Source organism: Propithecus coquereli, unplaced genomic scaffold, assembly GCF_000956105.1.
Source record: "Propithecus coquereli isolate 6110/MARCELLA unplaced genomic scaffold, Pcoq_1.0 Scaffold27, whole genome shotgun sequence".
Classification (NCBI taxonomy): Eukaryota; Metazoa; Chordata; class Mammalia; order Primates; family Indriidae; genus Propithecus; species Propithecus coquereli.
The window spans coordinates 6,488,083-6,504,442 of record NW_012148285.1 but is presented as its reverse complement, the minus strand read 5'-3'; the positions used below and the strand labels follow the sequence as shown (position 1 = coordinate 6,504,442).

General features: G+C 49.2%; 2 protein-coding genes across 2 annotated transcripts in view; one reads left to right on the top strand and one right to left on the bottom strand.

Moving 5' to 3' along the window:
* Window positions 1-1,498: 1,498 nt before the first annotated feature.
* TMEM186 (transmembrane protein 186) lies at window positions 1,499-3,027 on the top strand. Its single transcript, XM_012647605.1, has one exon. It carries the CDS (start codon window positions 1,512-1,514, stop codon window positions 2,184-2,186), a length of 675 nt encoding a protein of 224 aa, XP_012503059.1. The 5' UTR covers window positions 1,499-1,511; the 3' UTR covers window positions 2,187-3,027.
* An 8,312-nt stretch (window positions 3,028-11,339) lies between these two features.
* The window catches only part of ABAT (4-aminobutyrate aminotransferase), a 78,221-nt gene continuing 73,200 nt past the window's right edge, over window positions 11,340-16,360 (bottom strand). Inside the window, exons 15-16 of the mRNA XM_012647770.1 lie at window positions 15,844-15,955; window positions 11,340-14,523 (exon numbers count right to left, since the gene is read on the bottom strand). Coding sequence (XP_012503224.1) covers window positions 14,402-14,523; window positions 15,844-15,955 — 234 coding nt within the window. The 3' untranslated portion in view covers window positions 11,340-14,401. The remainder of the gene's footprint in view (window positions 14,524-15,843; window positions 15,956-16,360) is intronic.

The window sequence follows — 16,360 nt, the reverse complement described above, 5'->3', positions numbered from 1 at the left end:
CCCCTCCGGAGGAGGCAGGCGGCCCTTAGCTGCCCCTTGGCGCCCACCCTGGGCGGTTGTTAGCCCCCTCTGGGAGCAGCAGGGCCTCCGCACCGGCTGCCACCAGCCCGCCGGGCTCCACCTACCTGCCGCGGGGCTGTCAGGGTCCCATCCACGTCGAAGAGGCAGAGCGCTGGGCCGGACGCCGCCATGACGCCGCTTTCTACCCGCACCTGGCAAGACTTGTTGGCACCGGGCAAGACTCGTTGGCACCTGGAAACTCGACCCGGAACTTCCGGGGTCGGCCCCTACACCGCAGGGCACGTCGGGAGGAGGAGTAGCCACTCCCACAATGCCTGGGACCAGCGCCAGCCACAGTCGCCAGATCACAACTCCCAGACAGCAACGCGTATTACGTGCTCCCCGTACACCGGAGCGTGCGCGCTTGGAGCTTCCGGGGCAGATGGGATTTACTTCCGGCAGCGGATGGCGGGGCCATGGTAAGAAAGCAGGTGGTGGGCCTGGAGGGAGTGACACGTTTTGGAGGTCGGGATCGGGTTTGGGGCTGGGGCAGGCAGGCAGGACGCATGGGTTTCTGACTTGGAGAGTCCGCGGGAGGACGCTCCGGTGTGGGTTAAAATTTTCTATTCCCCGTCTTTCTCTGCCCTCGGGTAACGTGGGCTGACAATAGTGGTCGCTCAGACTCGCTGTGCGCTCACCGTGCATCAAGTACGAAGTTGAGGGCTTTAAAACCATCGTCTCGTTCAGTATCTTCCGAGTCCCCGTTTTGAAAGGCGAGGAAACGGAGGCTCAGAGAGATGGGGTAAGTTGCCCAAGGGTCCACAGCTAGTGACTGCTGGAGCCAGGATTGGAAGCGATGTCTAATTCCAAAGCCTTTCAGAGCTTTTTCTGCTGCACTCCTCACCTAATAAAATCCCTGTGCTGCGAGTCGGGGCCTCCCTGACTAACTCCTCTTCCTCTCCTGTTCCTCCTTCCCCAAACTAGGGTAAGAGAAAACAGTTACCTCCAGCACCCAAGATAATGCATAAACCAGGCAGAAAATTGGAGAGTTATTGTGATAAATACTTCACGGATTTGTTGCTCGAATTCCCCACTAGGACATTGATTATTTTGTTTTTTGCTTGGAGCAATGTTCACACAGTCTTGTCGATCCAATGTCCAGCCCACAGTTGGTCCTCCTTAGGTATTTGTTGAGTAAAGACTTGCACTTCTTTTCATATAGTTACTTGGAACTGCCTAGAGGAAAGAGGACCAGTTTGAAAATCAGACTCTGCTACACTCACTGGCTGTGTGTCCTTGGGTAAATTTCTTACCCTTCCTGGGCTTAGTTTCCTTAGTGGTAAAGTGGAAATGATACCTGTCTTGAATAGCTTTTGTATGCTCACGTGAGATAAAGCATCTGGCTCTACCTTTCCTTCCTCTGGCTATAATGGTGATCTCTAAGGACTGGAAGAACCTCTGTGTGCAATGCTTTGTCGATGTTCATTGTGTGATTGGCGTGGTTGAGTTCCATGAGAAATGGTCTCCTGTTTTTCTTTCAGGCTGCCCTCCTCCGAGCTGTGCTGAGGTTGCGGGGGCAAGGGCCAGCTGCATGGGGAAGGCCTCTTCATGGGCTGTGGTGCTGCAGTGGGCAGGAGCATCACAAGAGGTGGGTGGGGAGCAGGTCACCCACCTCGAAGGAGAAACCACCAGGCACAGAGACTGAGAAATTCCAAATGGTCTATCGTTTTGGTGCCATAAGGTCCTTTGGGTATGTGTCTCGGCTAAAGGTGGCACAGACTGCCCTGACAGTGGTGGCCTTGCCGCCAGGCTTCTACTGCTACTCCCAGGGTGTCTTGACTTTCAACTCCCTGTGCCTCATGAGTGGGATAGCCGGCTTTGCCCTGGCCATGCTGTGTTGGATGAGCTATTTCTTCCAGAGACTGGTGGGCATCCTGTATGTGAACGAGTCTGGCACTGTGCTACGGGTGGCTCACCTGACCTTCTGGGGCTGGCGGCAGGATACATATTGTCCCGTGGCGGATGTGATGCCCCTGACGGAAACCAAGGACCTGCCCCAGGAACTGTTCGTGCGTATCAAACAGTACAGTGGGAAGAAGACCTTCTACCTCACCCTGCGCTATGGACGGATCCTGGACAGAGAGCGTTTCACACAGGTGTTTGGGATGCTGGACAGGTGCAGATGAACAACTGGCAGCTGGGCCTCTGGGTGGATCTGGGCTACTGGATCTCTTACAGGAAGGCCAAGGGTGTGGGCAAGGCTGAAGAAGGGGATTGAGTTCCCGGAGAGTTTGCCCCTAGGAACTTGTCTTTAGGCACGAAGCAACTCATGAGGCAGAAGCTGGTAACCAGGTTTAGGGAAAAGACTCTTCATGCAAATTCTTAACTGCACTTGTGTATGACAGATAACGCTGGAAGTTTCTGTTAAGAGCCAGTTCTTGGAGGAAGTTGTGCCAAGGTCACCCAGACTGTCTGCTGCTGGGAAATCGGAAGACAGAACTGTGGGAGGGGAGCATGGGATTTGGAGTTAGAGGCTTGGGTTCTGTCAGTGATCAGCTCCCTGTCCCGGGGCAGGTTATTGAGTCTCACTGAACCTTGGTTTTCACATCTGTAAAACGGAAAGTCCTGCCTATCTCATGGGATGGGTGTGAGAATAAACAATAAATGTCAAGTGTTTTGCAGGCTCAGCAGCCCAGAGCAAGTTTGAAGCATTTGGTCAGAGGCTATGGTATGGTAAAAGGTTTCCAGGCAGTCCATAGGGATTTCCAGAGCCCTGTGCTGTGCCCCCTCCTATACCCAGCTGCAGAAGGGACGGGGATGAAGCCGAGAGTGGGGGCCATTTCATCCCACCGGGATGGTAACTGCACGCAGACACAGGCAGGAATGTTATCCAAGTGAGCACGACACCCAGCTGAGATTTTGTTCACCACCCAGAGTCTAGGGGCTCTCAGTTTGGAAGGCTTTGCAGTGTAGTCAAGCCAGATCAGGAGGCTGAGGCCTGAAGATCGCTTGAGTTCAGGAGTTCCAGCCTGGGTGGCAGAGCAAGACTTTGTCTTTAAAAATAAATAATTAAAGCCAGATGGACTGTATGCTGGTGCGTTATTTTATAAATTAAAGCCAGTTGTGTGCGGTGCCCCCTATAATTAATAATGCATGTTAATTATACGATTTCTAAAATTGAAGAAGAAGGAAGGTTTGATCTTTATTATTTTGCCACTCAAAAGTCAATAACTAAATGTTTTATTGTGTAGCCTTCCAGTTTTTTTTTAATTGTAGTAAAATATATGTAAGTTTATCCTTTTAACCACTTTTAAGTGTACAATTCAGGGCCATTAAATATATTTATAATGTTGTGCTACCGTCACCACTATCTATTTCCAGAACTTTTTCATCATCCCAAACAGAACCTGTGTACCCACTAAACAGTAATTGACCCCCTCCCCCTAGCCCCCGGCAACCACTGATTTACTTTCTGTCTCTTTGGATTTACCTATTCTGGATATTTCATATAAACAGGATCATACAATGTGTCTCCTTTTGTCTTGGCTTCTTTCACGTGGCATGATGTTTTCAAGGTGCATCCATGTTACAGCATGTCTCAGTGCTTCATTGCTCTTTTATGGTTGAATCATACGGGGTTTATGTACCACATTTTGTTATCCATTCACCTGTTGATGGACATTTGGGTCGATTCCATCTTTTGGCTATTGGCTATTACTGTAAACATTGGTGTACAAGTTTCTGTTTGAGTCTCTGCTTTCAGTTCTTTTGGCTACATAACGGAGCGGTGGAATTACTGGATCCTCTGGTAATTCTGTGCTTAACTTTTGGAGGACCTGCCACTTTTCCACAGTGGCTGCAGCATTTTACCTTCCCACCAGCAATGTACAAGGGTGCCAGTTTCTCTACATCCTTGCCAATGGCAGTTACTTCCCATTGTTTTGGTAATGGCCATCCTAACGGGTGTGAAGTGGTATCTCACTGCGCTTTCAGGCTTTTCATAGAAATTATACTGTTCCTGGGATTGTTTGGGTTTTTGCTTCATGTTGTAACACCAAGCTGCCTCATATCCTGAATATTAAGAATATTCTGGAATTGCAAAATATTCCACTGAGTGGATGTAGCTGGTGCTTTTAACCTGTACTATTTAGGTTATTTCCATTTTTTCATTATTATAAAGAATGTGATAAATATCAAATATATATTGTGATATCCTTCTTCCGTGGAGACTAAAATGGCCTTTTGAGAAAAGTGACTTATAATCAAGGTAACACGAAGTTAGATTTTCTTGGTTAATGTATTTCATTTCTGAGAAGCAGGTAAGGCTTGTATTAATAATTCAAGACAGTCTGCAGGCTTCCGAATCAGTCATTCATTCATGCCACCCAACACTCTTGAGTATCTGCCTTGTGCCAGACACTGCTTGGTTAATTACAGAGGTTAATAGGAGGATTTTTGCCTTTGTGGAGCTTTCAGTGGAGGTCTTGGCGGGGGCCACAGGGAGGAAGAACAGACGTTAAAGAAGTAAATGCATGTAGTTACAGACGGTGACCAGTGTAATGAAGGAGGAAGAGGATTTGGGGCTGGATGTTGGGAGAGGCATGGAAGGCCCTGGGCGGAGACATTTAAGCAGAGACCTGAGGTGCAAGTGGGAGGTGGCCTCGAGCTTGTTTCAGGTGCAGGGAACAGCACACGTGTGCTTCTGTGCTGCACAAGAGCTTGGCGCATTTGCTAAGAAGAACCTGAATTTTATCCTAATCACTGTGGGAAGCCTTTGAAAGTAAGAGAAAGGAAAGAGAACAGTGAAAGTAAGTTTGGGAGTTTTTAAGAATGAGAAGAAACAGCTCCTTTTAATTTTTATTTTTCAGTTGAAGATATAAATGAAAGGGCATAGGCTTATAGATATGTTTCATTGGTTGAATTCTCACTGCACGTTAATTCCTGCCAGCCGGAGAGAGTGGTCTGGGGAGTGAGTGTGACAGGGCCCCTCAGGTGCTTGGAGGCACTGGGCGTCCACTGTCCGTGGGGGTACATTTGTGGTTTTCCCAGCCCGAGGGGCTGTGTGTGCAGGAGCAGCTCTTGGCCGGCGTTGATTGAGTGGGTGTTGCCCAGAGCCTGGGGGTGGGCCTCAAACCCATTCCCAAGTGCTGGCTCTTTCTCCAGGCTGAATGACATGTGTTATGGTTTTATGATGGCCCTACTTTAAAAATATGACCAGAACCTGACCACTTCTCACCCCCTCCACCCCAACCATCAGATCCAAGCTGCCCCTGTATCTCCCCTGGGTTATTGCAGTCCAGGGCTTCTGTCTTGGACTTACTAGGGTCCGTTTTTACAGCAGCCAAAGTGATCCTTGGGAAAAAAAAATGTATTATGTCAACTCTGTTATAAAAGCTGATCTTGTGATGGCCTCCCCTACCCTCACCTATCCTCCTTCGTCTGCCACTCTGCTGTACATCACTCCCCTAGGTCAAGTTCACCTTGTTTTCCCTTCAGTATCAAGGACACTCCAGCCTCAGGGCCTTTGCATTGGCAGTCCCTCTGCCTGGAAGGTTTTCTCCCTAGATGTCTGCATAGAGGACTGACTGACCACCCTGCTTCAGTTTCTTCTCTGTATAACAGGGGTATTACTGTTCATGCTGAAGAAGTTGTAGTGAAGATTCAATTATGTACAGCAGCAATTGTGTAGCTATTACACAAGGCTGAGCGCAGTGGCTTACACCTGTAACCCCAGCACTTTGGGAGGCCAAAGAAGGAGGATTGCTTGAGGCCAGGAACTGAAGACCAGCCTAGGTAATATAGTGAGATCCTGTCTTTACCAAAAAAAAAAAAAAAAGTAGTAATGATTTGACCTTAACCTCATTAAAACCAAAAATTTGCGCAAATAGCCCCCTGTATTGGGCTAGTTCTAAGCAATGACCTCAAAGAGCCCCACCCCTGGAGATTCTGATTGAGTATGTCTGGGGTAGGTTCCCAGAATCTGTCTTTTTGACAGGCTCAAAGCCAATTCTGAGATACGAGTAGGTTAGGAGTTTCTGAAACAGGCTATAGGAGACACCAGAGTGATGCGTGCTTCTGTGAACTTTGTGTTCCTGGGCCAATTTTCTGCCTAAGGAATAGGTTCCTGGCTCCACGTGTAGAATCACCTGGAGGGCATTTGAAAAATCCATTGCTCAGGCCCATGACCAGGCATTGCTATTTTCAGGGCTCCCCAGGTGATCTAATGTCAGCTAGGACTGACCATGGATACCCTGAAGTATCACCACACAGTTAAGCCTGCAAGGGGCTTGACCCCAGGGCAGAGCCCAGGTTCTCACCAGTGTAGGCAGGAGCTTCGAGGTCTGCTCACACAGTACCAGCAGAGGGCATACAGAACAAAGGCTGTTCCATCCCTTTATTCCCGAGCTAAAATCACGGATCTCCAACAGACAACAGGAACTGGGTTAGGGCTTCTACAGGGCACCAGTAGGGCAGTACTTGGGAGTTGTTAAAAAAACCTAAATCAACAACAAAAGCAAAAGTCACTTGTGGGACCTGTGCATCTGTATTTTAATGCTCCCAAGGTAATTCCAAGGCACTCACATTTGACAATCACTCAAAGCCATGCAATAGATGGCACAGCAGCTCAGAAAACGAAAGTGGTCTTTAGATTTGGGTGGTAGATATATTGGCAACTCTCCCCTTTAACGATGTTCCAAGATAATAATTGTCTTAGTTCATTCAGGCTGCTGCAACAAAAATACCATAGACTGGCGGCTCAAACAACAGACATTGGTTTGTCGCAGTTCTGAAGCCTGGCAAGTCCAAGACCAAGGTGCTGGCAGATTTGGTGTTTGGTCAGAGCCCGTTTCCTGGTTCAGAGACAACCACTTTCTTGCTGTGCTCTCACATGGCAGAAGGGGTGAGGGAGCCATCTGGGGTCTCTTATAAGGGCACTCAACCCACTCGTGAGGGCTCCACCCTCCAGACCAAAGGTCCCAAAGGTCCCACCACCAAATACCAATCACACTGGGGATTAAGTTTCAATATATGAATTTGGCAGGTAGATATAAATATTCAGTCTGTAGTAAAAATCTAATAGAAATACTCAAACCGACAGATGAGGATGTTCACTGAAATATTTCTAATAGCAAAAACACTGGAAATAAGCTAAGTTTCCATTAGTAAGCAACACAGTTAAATAAATGTTGATAGATCCATACTGTGGAATATGTGCGGCCCTTAAAAAAGAGTAAGATTGAAATATATCTGCTCATGTGGAAAGATGGCCACGGGGCAGTCAGTGGAAAAAGCAAATCATAGAACAACGTGGTTCCGTGTGATCTTGTATGTTTTTTAAAAAATGCACACATTGCAAATTGCTAACCATGGCTATCCCTGGGGAGAGCATTGGGGTGGGAGGGGTAGACGAGATGGACTAAGTCTTCCACTTGCAACTTTATAACCTAGTATTGTTAAAAATTTTCATCATGAGCTTGTTCATCTTAACAAATGAAGAAAAATGCTGTAATAATGGTCTCCTCATCCATCCCTTTCTCCTCCTGCCAGCTTTCTAGGCAAGGGGGAAAGTTTCTCAACCGTGGACTCTGATTCTGAACTGAGAAGCCGAGTAGGTAGGAGGAAACAGGTAGTTGTTGAAAAGCATCTGCGGACTGACATGGTGGTTCATGCCTGTAATCCCAGCACTTTGGGAAGCCAAGGTGGAAGGATCACTCGAGGCCAGGAGTTTGAGACCAGCCTAGGCAACATAGCAAGACCCTTCTCTACAAAAAAAATTTGTTTTAAATTAGTCAGGCATGGTGGCGCACACCTATAGTCCCAGCTACTTGGGAGGCTGAGGCAGGAGGATTGCTTGAGCCCAGGAGTTTGAGACCAGCTGGGCAACATAGCAAGACCCCGTCTCTGTAATAAAACAAAAAAAGAAAGAAAAGCATCCGCGATACAACCATGTTTGTCTCTTGCAGCATGGCTTCCCTTCCTGTCTGCTGAGAACTGTGTGGACTTGCCCCCCACACCCAGGCATGCGGGGCTGTGTATAATTTAGATGTAGGGGACAGGGTGGTCTGTAGCACGTCAGCTTTCCTGTGACGGTCACCCAAATGTGATGAGGTCTGCTCTACGTGGCGATGGTGCCCCAGGTGTGCACAGCTGTGGCACATGGAAAGCACAGCCCCATGGTAGCTGTTGTCCTTTCTACACTGGTCACCAAAAATGAGACTTACCTTGTCACAGGGCCAGAAATCTATTGCATCCCCCACCCCATCATTAAATTATCATGTTTAATGCACCCCCCAGAGCAAGATCTGGTGGGCTTAGCTGCTTGCAAGGGACAGCCTGGGATGAATTGCCCAGATAACTAGGGCTGGAAGCTTTCCTTTTGTTGCTGCTTTAGGACTTCAGGACTCAAGAGTTTCTAAATGGAAAGCAACAGGGTCCCTTTGAACACGAGGCAGAGTCCAACTTTTATGGCCTTGTTTTGATCCTGCAGCATTCAATTGTAAAATCTTGCCTGATTAGGGTTAATCAGGTGGGGCTGATGCCATCTGGCCATGTTTGTACCAACTCTAGGGACAAAATATTCATTTTACTAATTAACAGTTGAAATATACTCCCAGATTCTAGTTGGGCTTGTACCTGTACTGGAAAGTAGATCTAATATTTACAAGTCAGAGCTTAACTGTGACAAATGTAATATTGTCATTTAGAACCATATGTGAGACACACTCATTCATGGAGAACAAGTGGCAAAAGAAACTCCTATATATTAACTGTGTACTACGTGCCTGGCAATTACTACATGATTTTATTTAATCCTGCCAGCAACACTTCGAGTTAGAGAACCCCAGAGAGGCAGAGGAGTGTCATGGTGAAGCACGTGGCTTCTGAGGCAAGACTTCTTGCCTGCTTGAAATCCCAGCCCTGCAACTTCCCAGCCGTGACTTCGGGTTAATTTTGTAACCTCTCTCTGCCTTGGTTTCTTCATCTGTGCAGTGAAGATAATAGTGCTACCTTCCCAGGGTTGTTGGGAGGATTAAATGACTTTACTGCCTGAAAAGCACTCAAAATACTGCTTGGTCCAGGCAAGCACTCAACGTTAGCTAGCGTTACTATAATCATCTTCATTTTGCAGAATGAGGCTCAGAGAGATGAAGTGACTTGCCCAAGGTCACCCAGCTAGTAACCAGCAGAGCTGGGTCATTCCACTTCCTCCTTAGAGGGGAAGGACAGAATATATAAAACAGTGACTCTTTTTTTTTTTTTTTTTTTTTGGTGACAGAGTCTCTCTGTGTTGCCCAGGCTAGAGTGCCGTGGCATCATCCTAGCTCTCAGCAACCTCAAACTCCTGGGCTCAAGCGATCCTTCTGCCTCGGCCTCCCGAGTAGCTGAGACTACAGGCATGTGCCACCATGCCCGGCTAATTTTTTTTTTCTATATATTTTTAGTTGTTCGATTAATTTCTTTCTATTTTTAGTAGAGACAGGGTCTCGCTCTTGCTCAGGCTGGTCTCCAACTCCTGAGCTCAAACAATCCACCCGCTTCGGCCTCTCAGAGTGCTAGGATTACAGGCATGAGCCACCACACCCGGCCAAAACAGTGACTCTTTAACAAAGACTTATTGACCTTGAAGTTCTAGCACCTTCAGCCCATCTGACTTTGGAATGTGCATTTGGGAACTCACATGTAGGCTGGCAAGTTCAAGGTAACCTTCCAAGGCCAGAGGCCAGGCTGGTCAGGAGAAAATTCAAGCCAGTCCTGAGCTGACTGCAGGCACGAGTGCTGACACACACATCTGTCCACCCAATGATATGTCATGTTTCATGCATCTTTGTGTATCAAGTCCCCGCTTCCAGGCTGTGTGATTTTGAGCAGGTTCCCTAACCTCTCTACACTGCAGTTTCCTCATCTTAAAAATAGGCGTACAAATACAGAGAGCCCCCACTTCAATGTTGATAGGTTCTCGGAAACTGCAACTTTAAGCAAAATGACGTAGGGCAGGTCCTTGAACATCATTTCATTCAGCGTCATCTTATTATAACATTGATGAGGAAAAAAATTGGTTTCATTTTATATCATTTTAATTAAAGCCAGTTTCCAAGAACCTATGGACAAGTGAGGACCTACTGTACGCACCTCATAGGTTTGTCATGAAAATCTTAAAGCACCAACAGAACTACTCAACAAATGGTAATTGTGGTCACTATTTATATGTGATGATTTAAAAAATGCATTTATTGGTAAGTATTGCCTCCAAGTCCATTGTCGTTTCGTGGGCTTGTTGGATGGTGGAGCTGGAAGGAGCCTTGGAAAATAGGGTCCAAACCGTGTGTTTTCCAGGTGAGGAAAGGGCCCTAGAGGGCCGCCGAGGCAGCTGGGAGCAGCCGTGAGACAGGGCCCCGTGGTTCTGGTTCCAGGTCAGGTCACCAGGAGGACCGAGGAGGCAGCTCATCCCCGTGGGTACTCACTGAGCACCTCTCTCAGCCTTCCCCATTGCTTCTGCCTCCCAGTTTATTCCAGTTGGTCGTCAAACGCACCACCTCAACCAGCGAGTCAGAGGACCTGGTTTAACGGTTTGGGCTGGGGTCCGAGCGCTAGGATTTTCAAAGAGCTCTTTGGGGTGACCCCTAGGTGCACCTAGTGCTGAGACCCACAGTCCTGCATGTTTTGGATTCTAGGATTTTCTCTCCCTCTATCCCCATTGTCATTGCCCTCGTCCAGGCCACCAGGCCACCGTGACTGCACTAGCTTCCTAACTGGCCCCCCTGCCTTCCTGATCTTCGCAGTGAACGCTCAGGACAATCTTCCGCCCGCCAAGCGGCACAGAAGGCCCTGGGGGCCCCGAGCCCTGCCTGTGTCTCTAGCCTCACCGCCAGGCACTCTGGTCTCCCTTTTTTGTGTTCTAGTAATGCTGAACTTCTCGGAGACGCCCACCCTGCCTTTGTGCCTGCATTCTCTTGTTCTGGAATGCCCTCCATCCCACCGGAGCAGTTCCTGCTCAGCCTTGAAGATGCAGCTTAGGGGCCTAACTTAACCTCGAAGGGCTCAGGACCTGGCCATTGTACGTCCCGTCCTGGTCCTTATGCTGGGCTGTGACCTTAACCTCACTAGAATGTGAGCCGAGGGTTAGGACCACGCCTTGCCCATCCCCATGTCCCCGTCACGTGGTGTGTGCTTCACGAACTCAGTGAAATGAACGGCCTCATTGTGCTTCCATAGGCAGATTTACACAGATAGAGTGTTCCCCCAAGACATCTCTAAGAGGCATATGAGAAGTACTTAATAAGTAGTGGCAAAAATTTATCAAAACCATTTCGAACATCAAAAAGTCCACATTCACTCTGATGTTTCCATTATAAATTCTTTTAAATTTAAGAATACCGATTAACACAGGAAACAGATTTAATTCATGGAATTGTGCATATGGTCAGTTACACTGTGACATGTTCATTTCTTTATCATTGATTGGCACTATCAACAGAATACTGTAAACCAGATCACTTTGTATGCATAAGTCTGTGATGCTCCCTAGCTATGGTTTTCTACCATGAGCTGACATATACATATGTAGATAGGTATAGATATAGAGACATATTAATGCTGTGCACAATTTTGCATGGTCACTGAGTGTCAGTAAAAATTATAAAAAAACACCCATTTATAATAAAAGTAAGGATGCGATAAGACTTGCTATCATTGGACCTTGTGTTCTGTAAAGGAGACAAGACTTGCTAGACATTTACTAAACTCCATGGCACTGATTACGATGGATTCATTTCCAGACCATTGGCCACAGAAGTACGTCTTCCTGGGCCCTGCCCTAGAGAGCAGCCTGTCCGCTGGGCTCCCCATGTTTTCACCAACTTCTGAGTCTCCACAACCTTGAGCTCTGCTGAGAATTCTTTTCCTTGAAATTCTTCCGGCTAAACTCCCACCCCGCAAAAGAGGACGTCTCAGGAACTCATTATGCCCTGAATCAACAAGAACTTGGTAAATGGCTTAAAAATTTCTAACAGGAACTAACTTCCCTTGGTAAGCAGTGAATAATAAATCTGGAAATGACTTTCCAGATAAAATGATCTCATCCCTCTGTCAGTGCCCCATGGGGAGAGAACAAAATAGTGGAGCCACTCTCGCCACTGAAGGAGCCAACTTTCTGGTTATGCCCCGCCTTAAAACCCTTTGGGCTCCAAGAACCTTATTAATATTTGCACCCAATGCCAAAGTTCTCAGGAGAAAGCATACTTAAGTCAATGAATGAATGATGGTTTGGTTTGCATCTGGCATGTTTGTTAAATAAGGCCTTGAACCTTGGGGTGTTGTCTGTGGAATGTGGCTCCCCAGCAAAAGCTGTGAGACCATGAACCGACTGACGTGCCTTTGCACATGCCATTCCCTTTCCGCAACACTCTTCTTTGCCTTGTCAGCTTGGCGAACTCTTCCTCGTTCTGCAAAACCCTGCTCAAACGTCACTTTCTCAGAAACCTCTCACCCTCAAGTGGCTTGCAGGACTCCCTCTGCTTTCCTGATGCGCTTACACCTGTTATACCACTTGCCACTCTGTTAGCTAAGAGTCTGTTTCCAATGGCATATGAGCTCCTGAGGGCAGGGACTGTGTTTTATCTCATCTCTGTATTCCTAGTGCTTAGCACAGGGCCTGGGATGGTGCAGGTATTGAATGAAAGTTTGATGAATGACTGAATGTTGAACAAATGAATATACAAACGAGTGAAACCTTGCAGAGAGAGGGAGTCACACATCTCTACTTAGTTGGCAACATAAATGACCTTAAACATGGCACAACTTATTAAGAGCAACAGATTAGCGCTCACTGCAGGAACGTAAAGTGAACTGGGATGCGTGGATCTGTCCATGTCTGTTAAACATGCCGGTGTCTTTCGTTCTTCAACAAAAATAGGCGGGTGACCAAGTCTGCTGAAGAGTGAAAGCTAAAGAAAAAAAACCCACTTTGAGATCTTTGGATGATTCGTCATGAAAAGAGCAAAGCAAAGCAAAATGCTGAATCAGAACCTTGTTGTGCTTATCTTCCAAAATGGCCAACCAAGCCACCCGGGGATGAAGTGGCTTCCTTTGGGACAGAGAACTTTCCCAGTCTACCCACTAGATAATACTTCCTGGCTCTGAGACTATCAAGTGCTCCTTTTAGGGGCATTTGAGGTCGAATCACTTCCACCAGTGTCTCGCCTCCAGCAGAGAAACTCGCCTCAGCCACAGCCCCAGCTAAGCATGTAAGTACCATCTGCTGGGTAATCTCCACACTCAGTCATGTCGGGAAAAGCTGATTTCAGGAGGACAGGTACAAGGAAACTGCCTTAAACCGACGTGCCCCATGCACAGAGCTCTGGCGCCTTTCATTCATGGCGCTTCCCTCAAGACAAGAAGAAATCGGTCCAGCAGTGAGCCCCCCCATGGAACAGCCAAGCCTCTCATGCGTGTGCTCAGTGGTGGAGGGAATGTGGGTGAGCAGGAGCCTCCCGGGACAAGGGGTCCACAAGCCGGGCCCCCAAATGCCCGGGGAGACAGGGTGCGTGGCTCTGCTACCCCGGCCCCTGGGCTTGCGCTCCTGGGGCGACAGGCGTGTGCTTCTGACCTTTCACGCACGCCTGTCCCTGTGGACTCTCAGGCTGCCGTTTACCAGGGAGGACAGAGTTCGGGGCATGGAGGCTGTCGAATGCCAGCCGACAGTGATGCCACCTGGGGATCCTCCAAGGGCAAAGCCCCACGAAGGACAGAACTCACAGTTCGGAGGACCCCCCCAGGCGCACGGAGAGGAGTGGTCCTAGTCTTCAGGAGGCCAGGAGACCCCTTCCCCCACCTGAGCTCGGTCCACACGTCCCCACTTTTCTGCCTTCCCAGGACCTGTCCCGTCCCTGACTGAAGCGTGCTGGGGGCGTGCTCAGAGCTGCAGGGGCTGGCTGAGAAGCTGAGGGCCTGTTTGCTGCATAGGGCAGGGGCAGCCGGCGTCCTGATTACACAATACGGCACTTGAGATGGACTGGAACCCCTAAGTCCCAGCCACCAGTCCCAGGGGCGGGTGTAAGTCCCTTGACTGGCTTCCAAAACCATTACTGGGTTGGTCAAGGCTGGGCAGAAATATGGCCACGGTCCCAGCGGCCCTTCCCAAGACTACGTCCAGGGCTCTAGCAGAATTTCTGGGCTTAAACCAATGTGCAGCCTTGGCTCTGCAGGGAGGAAAATCAAAACCAGCCCTCCCCTCTTCTCTCCCCCTCCCCCAAACCACCAAACACGTTCCTTCCTCACAAAAAACCCTTCAGTTTATGCATTCGCCGCTAATACTTTTAAGTGAAAACATGAATTAGGCAAACTAATCAATTTGACGACTGTTGAGATCGGGGCTTCCTCAGAGTGTAGTGGAATGGCTTCTTTACTTGAAGTCTGCTAAGATGTCGCTGAAAATATTGAGGAACAGGTGAGCGTGGTGGTCCCTGAAGACCAGTGTGGGACGGAAACGAATGGATTTGTCGCCGCAGCCCCCCAACACCACACCTGGAAGAAGAGGCAGGAGGAGGTTAGGAGCTTGGGCTCTCGGGGCCACCTGCTGCGCGGGCCGGAAGGGAAGTGACCCCCACTGTACACGCGTCTGTCCATACGCCACTCTTCCCACCCGGCTGCCGCCCGTCCTTTCCCTCCACCCGTCCGGCCTTCGTTTCCTCCTGTCTCCCTTCATCTCGTCCGTCCTTCTCTTCTTTCCCTCTCTCCCTCCCTCCTAGGTTTGATTGCTCTGCTGCCCCTGAACCACGTTTGGTGTCAGAGAAATCCTGAGAGGAGTCCTCCCCTTCCAGAAACTCATGGAGGGGCGGGCAAAGAAAATGGGAAACAAGTCACAAAAGCGCAGGCTAAGACAGAAGCACGCAGGAGGTGCTGTCATCACTGCAGAGGGGCAGACCCTGCTCGTTTTAAAGGGTGACTTCCCCATGCACCGCCAGGCATCCTGGTCTAGGGTGTTTGGATCTTCGAGACTAAGTTTTCTCATTTCAAACAGGAGGCTAACCAACCCTGCCCGTGCAGGGCCACCACGAGGATTCTGTGAGATGGTACGAGACAAAGACCTGACCTGGGGCCTGACACACAGTAGGTCCTCCGATCTCACAGCAGTGTCCCTCCCACCTACGACTCCCCAGTGGCCTCCCATGCCTCCTAGGATGAGTCTGGAGTAGGGAACCTGATCCGCAGCCCGACAGGATGTGGGCCAGGCCTCCCCTCCCCCAGCTCCTCCCCTCCCGTCTGTCTGTCCCTCCACCCTCCATCCTCTCGCTTTCTGCACCTCCACAAGCTCCATCCTGCCCTGGAGAAGTACACGAGTCCTTCCCTCTGCCCAGAATGCTCCTCTCACCTTCTTCACCTGGCCAACCTCTGTTCAGCCATCAAGTCCTAAGGTAAAATGCCACTTCCTTGAGGAAGCCTTCCCTGATTTCCTGGCCTCAACACTCTCCCCAGCTTTGCTCTCTGTCTCCTTTCCTCCTTCCTGGGACTTAAAATTATGGTGGATTGTGGGTGGAATGCTGAGTTGGATGTCCCCCCTTCCTGCTAGACTGCAGGCTTCCTGGAGGAGGGGGCCCAAAGGTCTTCTTCTGCACAGTGACTCTCTCAGTGTACTCACAACTCAGCTCAGTGAATACTTGTTGAATCCATAAGTGGATAAAGAAATCCCACTGGTAATTTTCTCTGCTTTCGAGAAAGAGCATTCAGGCTACTTTTAGTCCCACGTCTCCCCTGCCCCCCACCCAAGGACCCGGCAGTATTTTGCACGCACAGCAGGTAATGCCGGACACCGATGCCCCTCGCCACCCACTCCCGGCCCCGTACCTTTGTTTCTGGCAATCAAGATGAGCTTATTCCGCACCGAGTCGTCCGGAGTGTCGAAAGAGCAAAAGGTGCCTCGGCCTCTCACTCTGCTGATGAGCTGCGGGTACCGGGCCTGCACGGGGGAGACAAGGCTGGTGTCAAAGGCTGTCACCTGCGTACCAGCTCGGCTTAATGGCTGTGCCTCCTCAAGCGCCACCCATGGGCCATGGGCCAGCCGCTGGGCTTCTGCATGGCTGGCTCTGGAGACACTCAGGCCTGGGTTCAAAACCCAGCTCTGCCTGTTCCTTAAGTGGCCGGTGCCTCAGTTTCCTCTTCTGGAAACTGAAGGATATAAATGCTACTGACCCCAAGAGGCTGGGGTGAGAATTCAGTGAGATAAGGTTTAGTCCTAAGCCCGGGGCCTGGCACTGGTCAGGTGCTCCATAGACATTGGCCATCTCTGCTGTGAGCTCTTCTAGACACTCAGTGGTTCTCCCAGGAGAAGAAACGCCCGTCCTCCCTCAAGGCTTTGAGATGG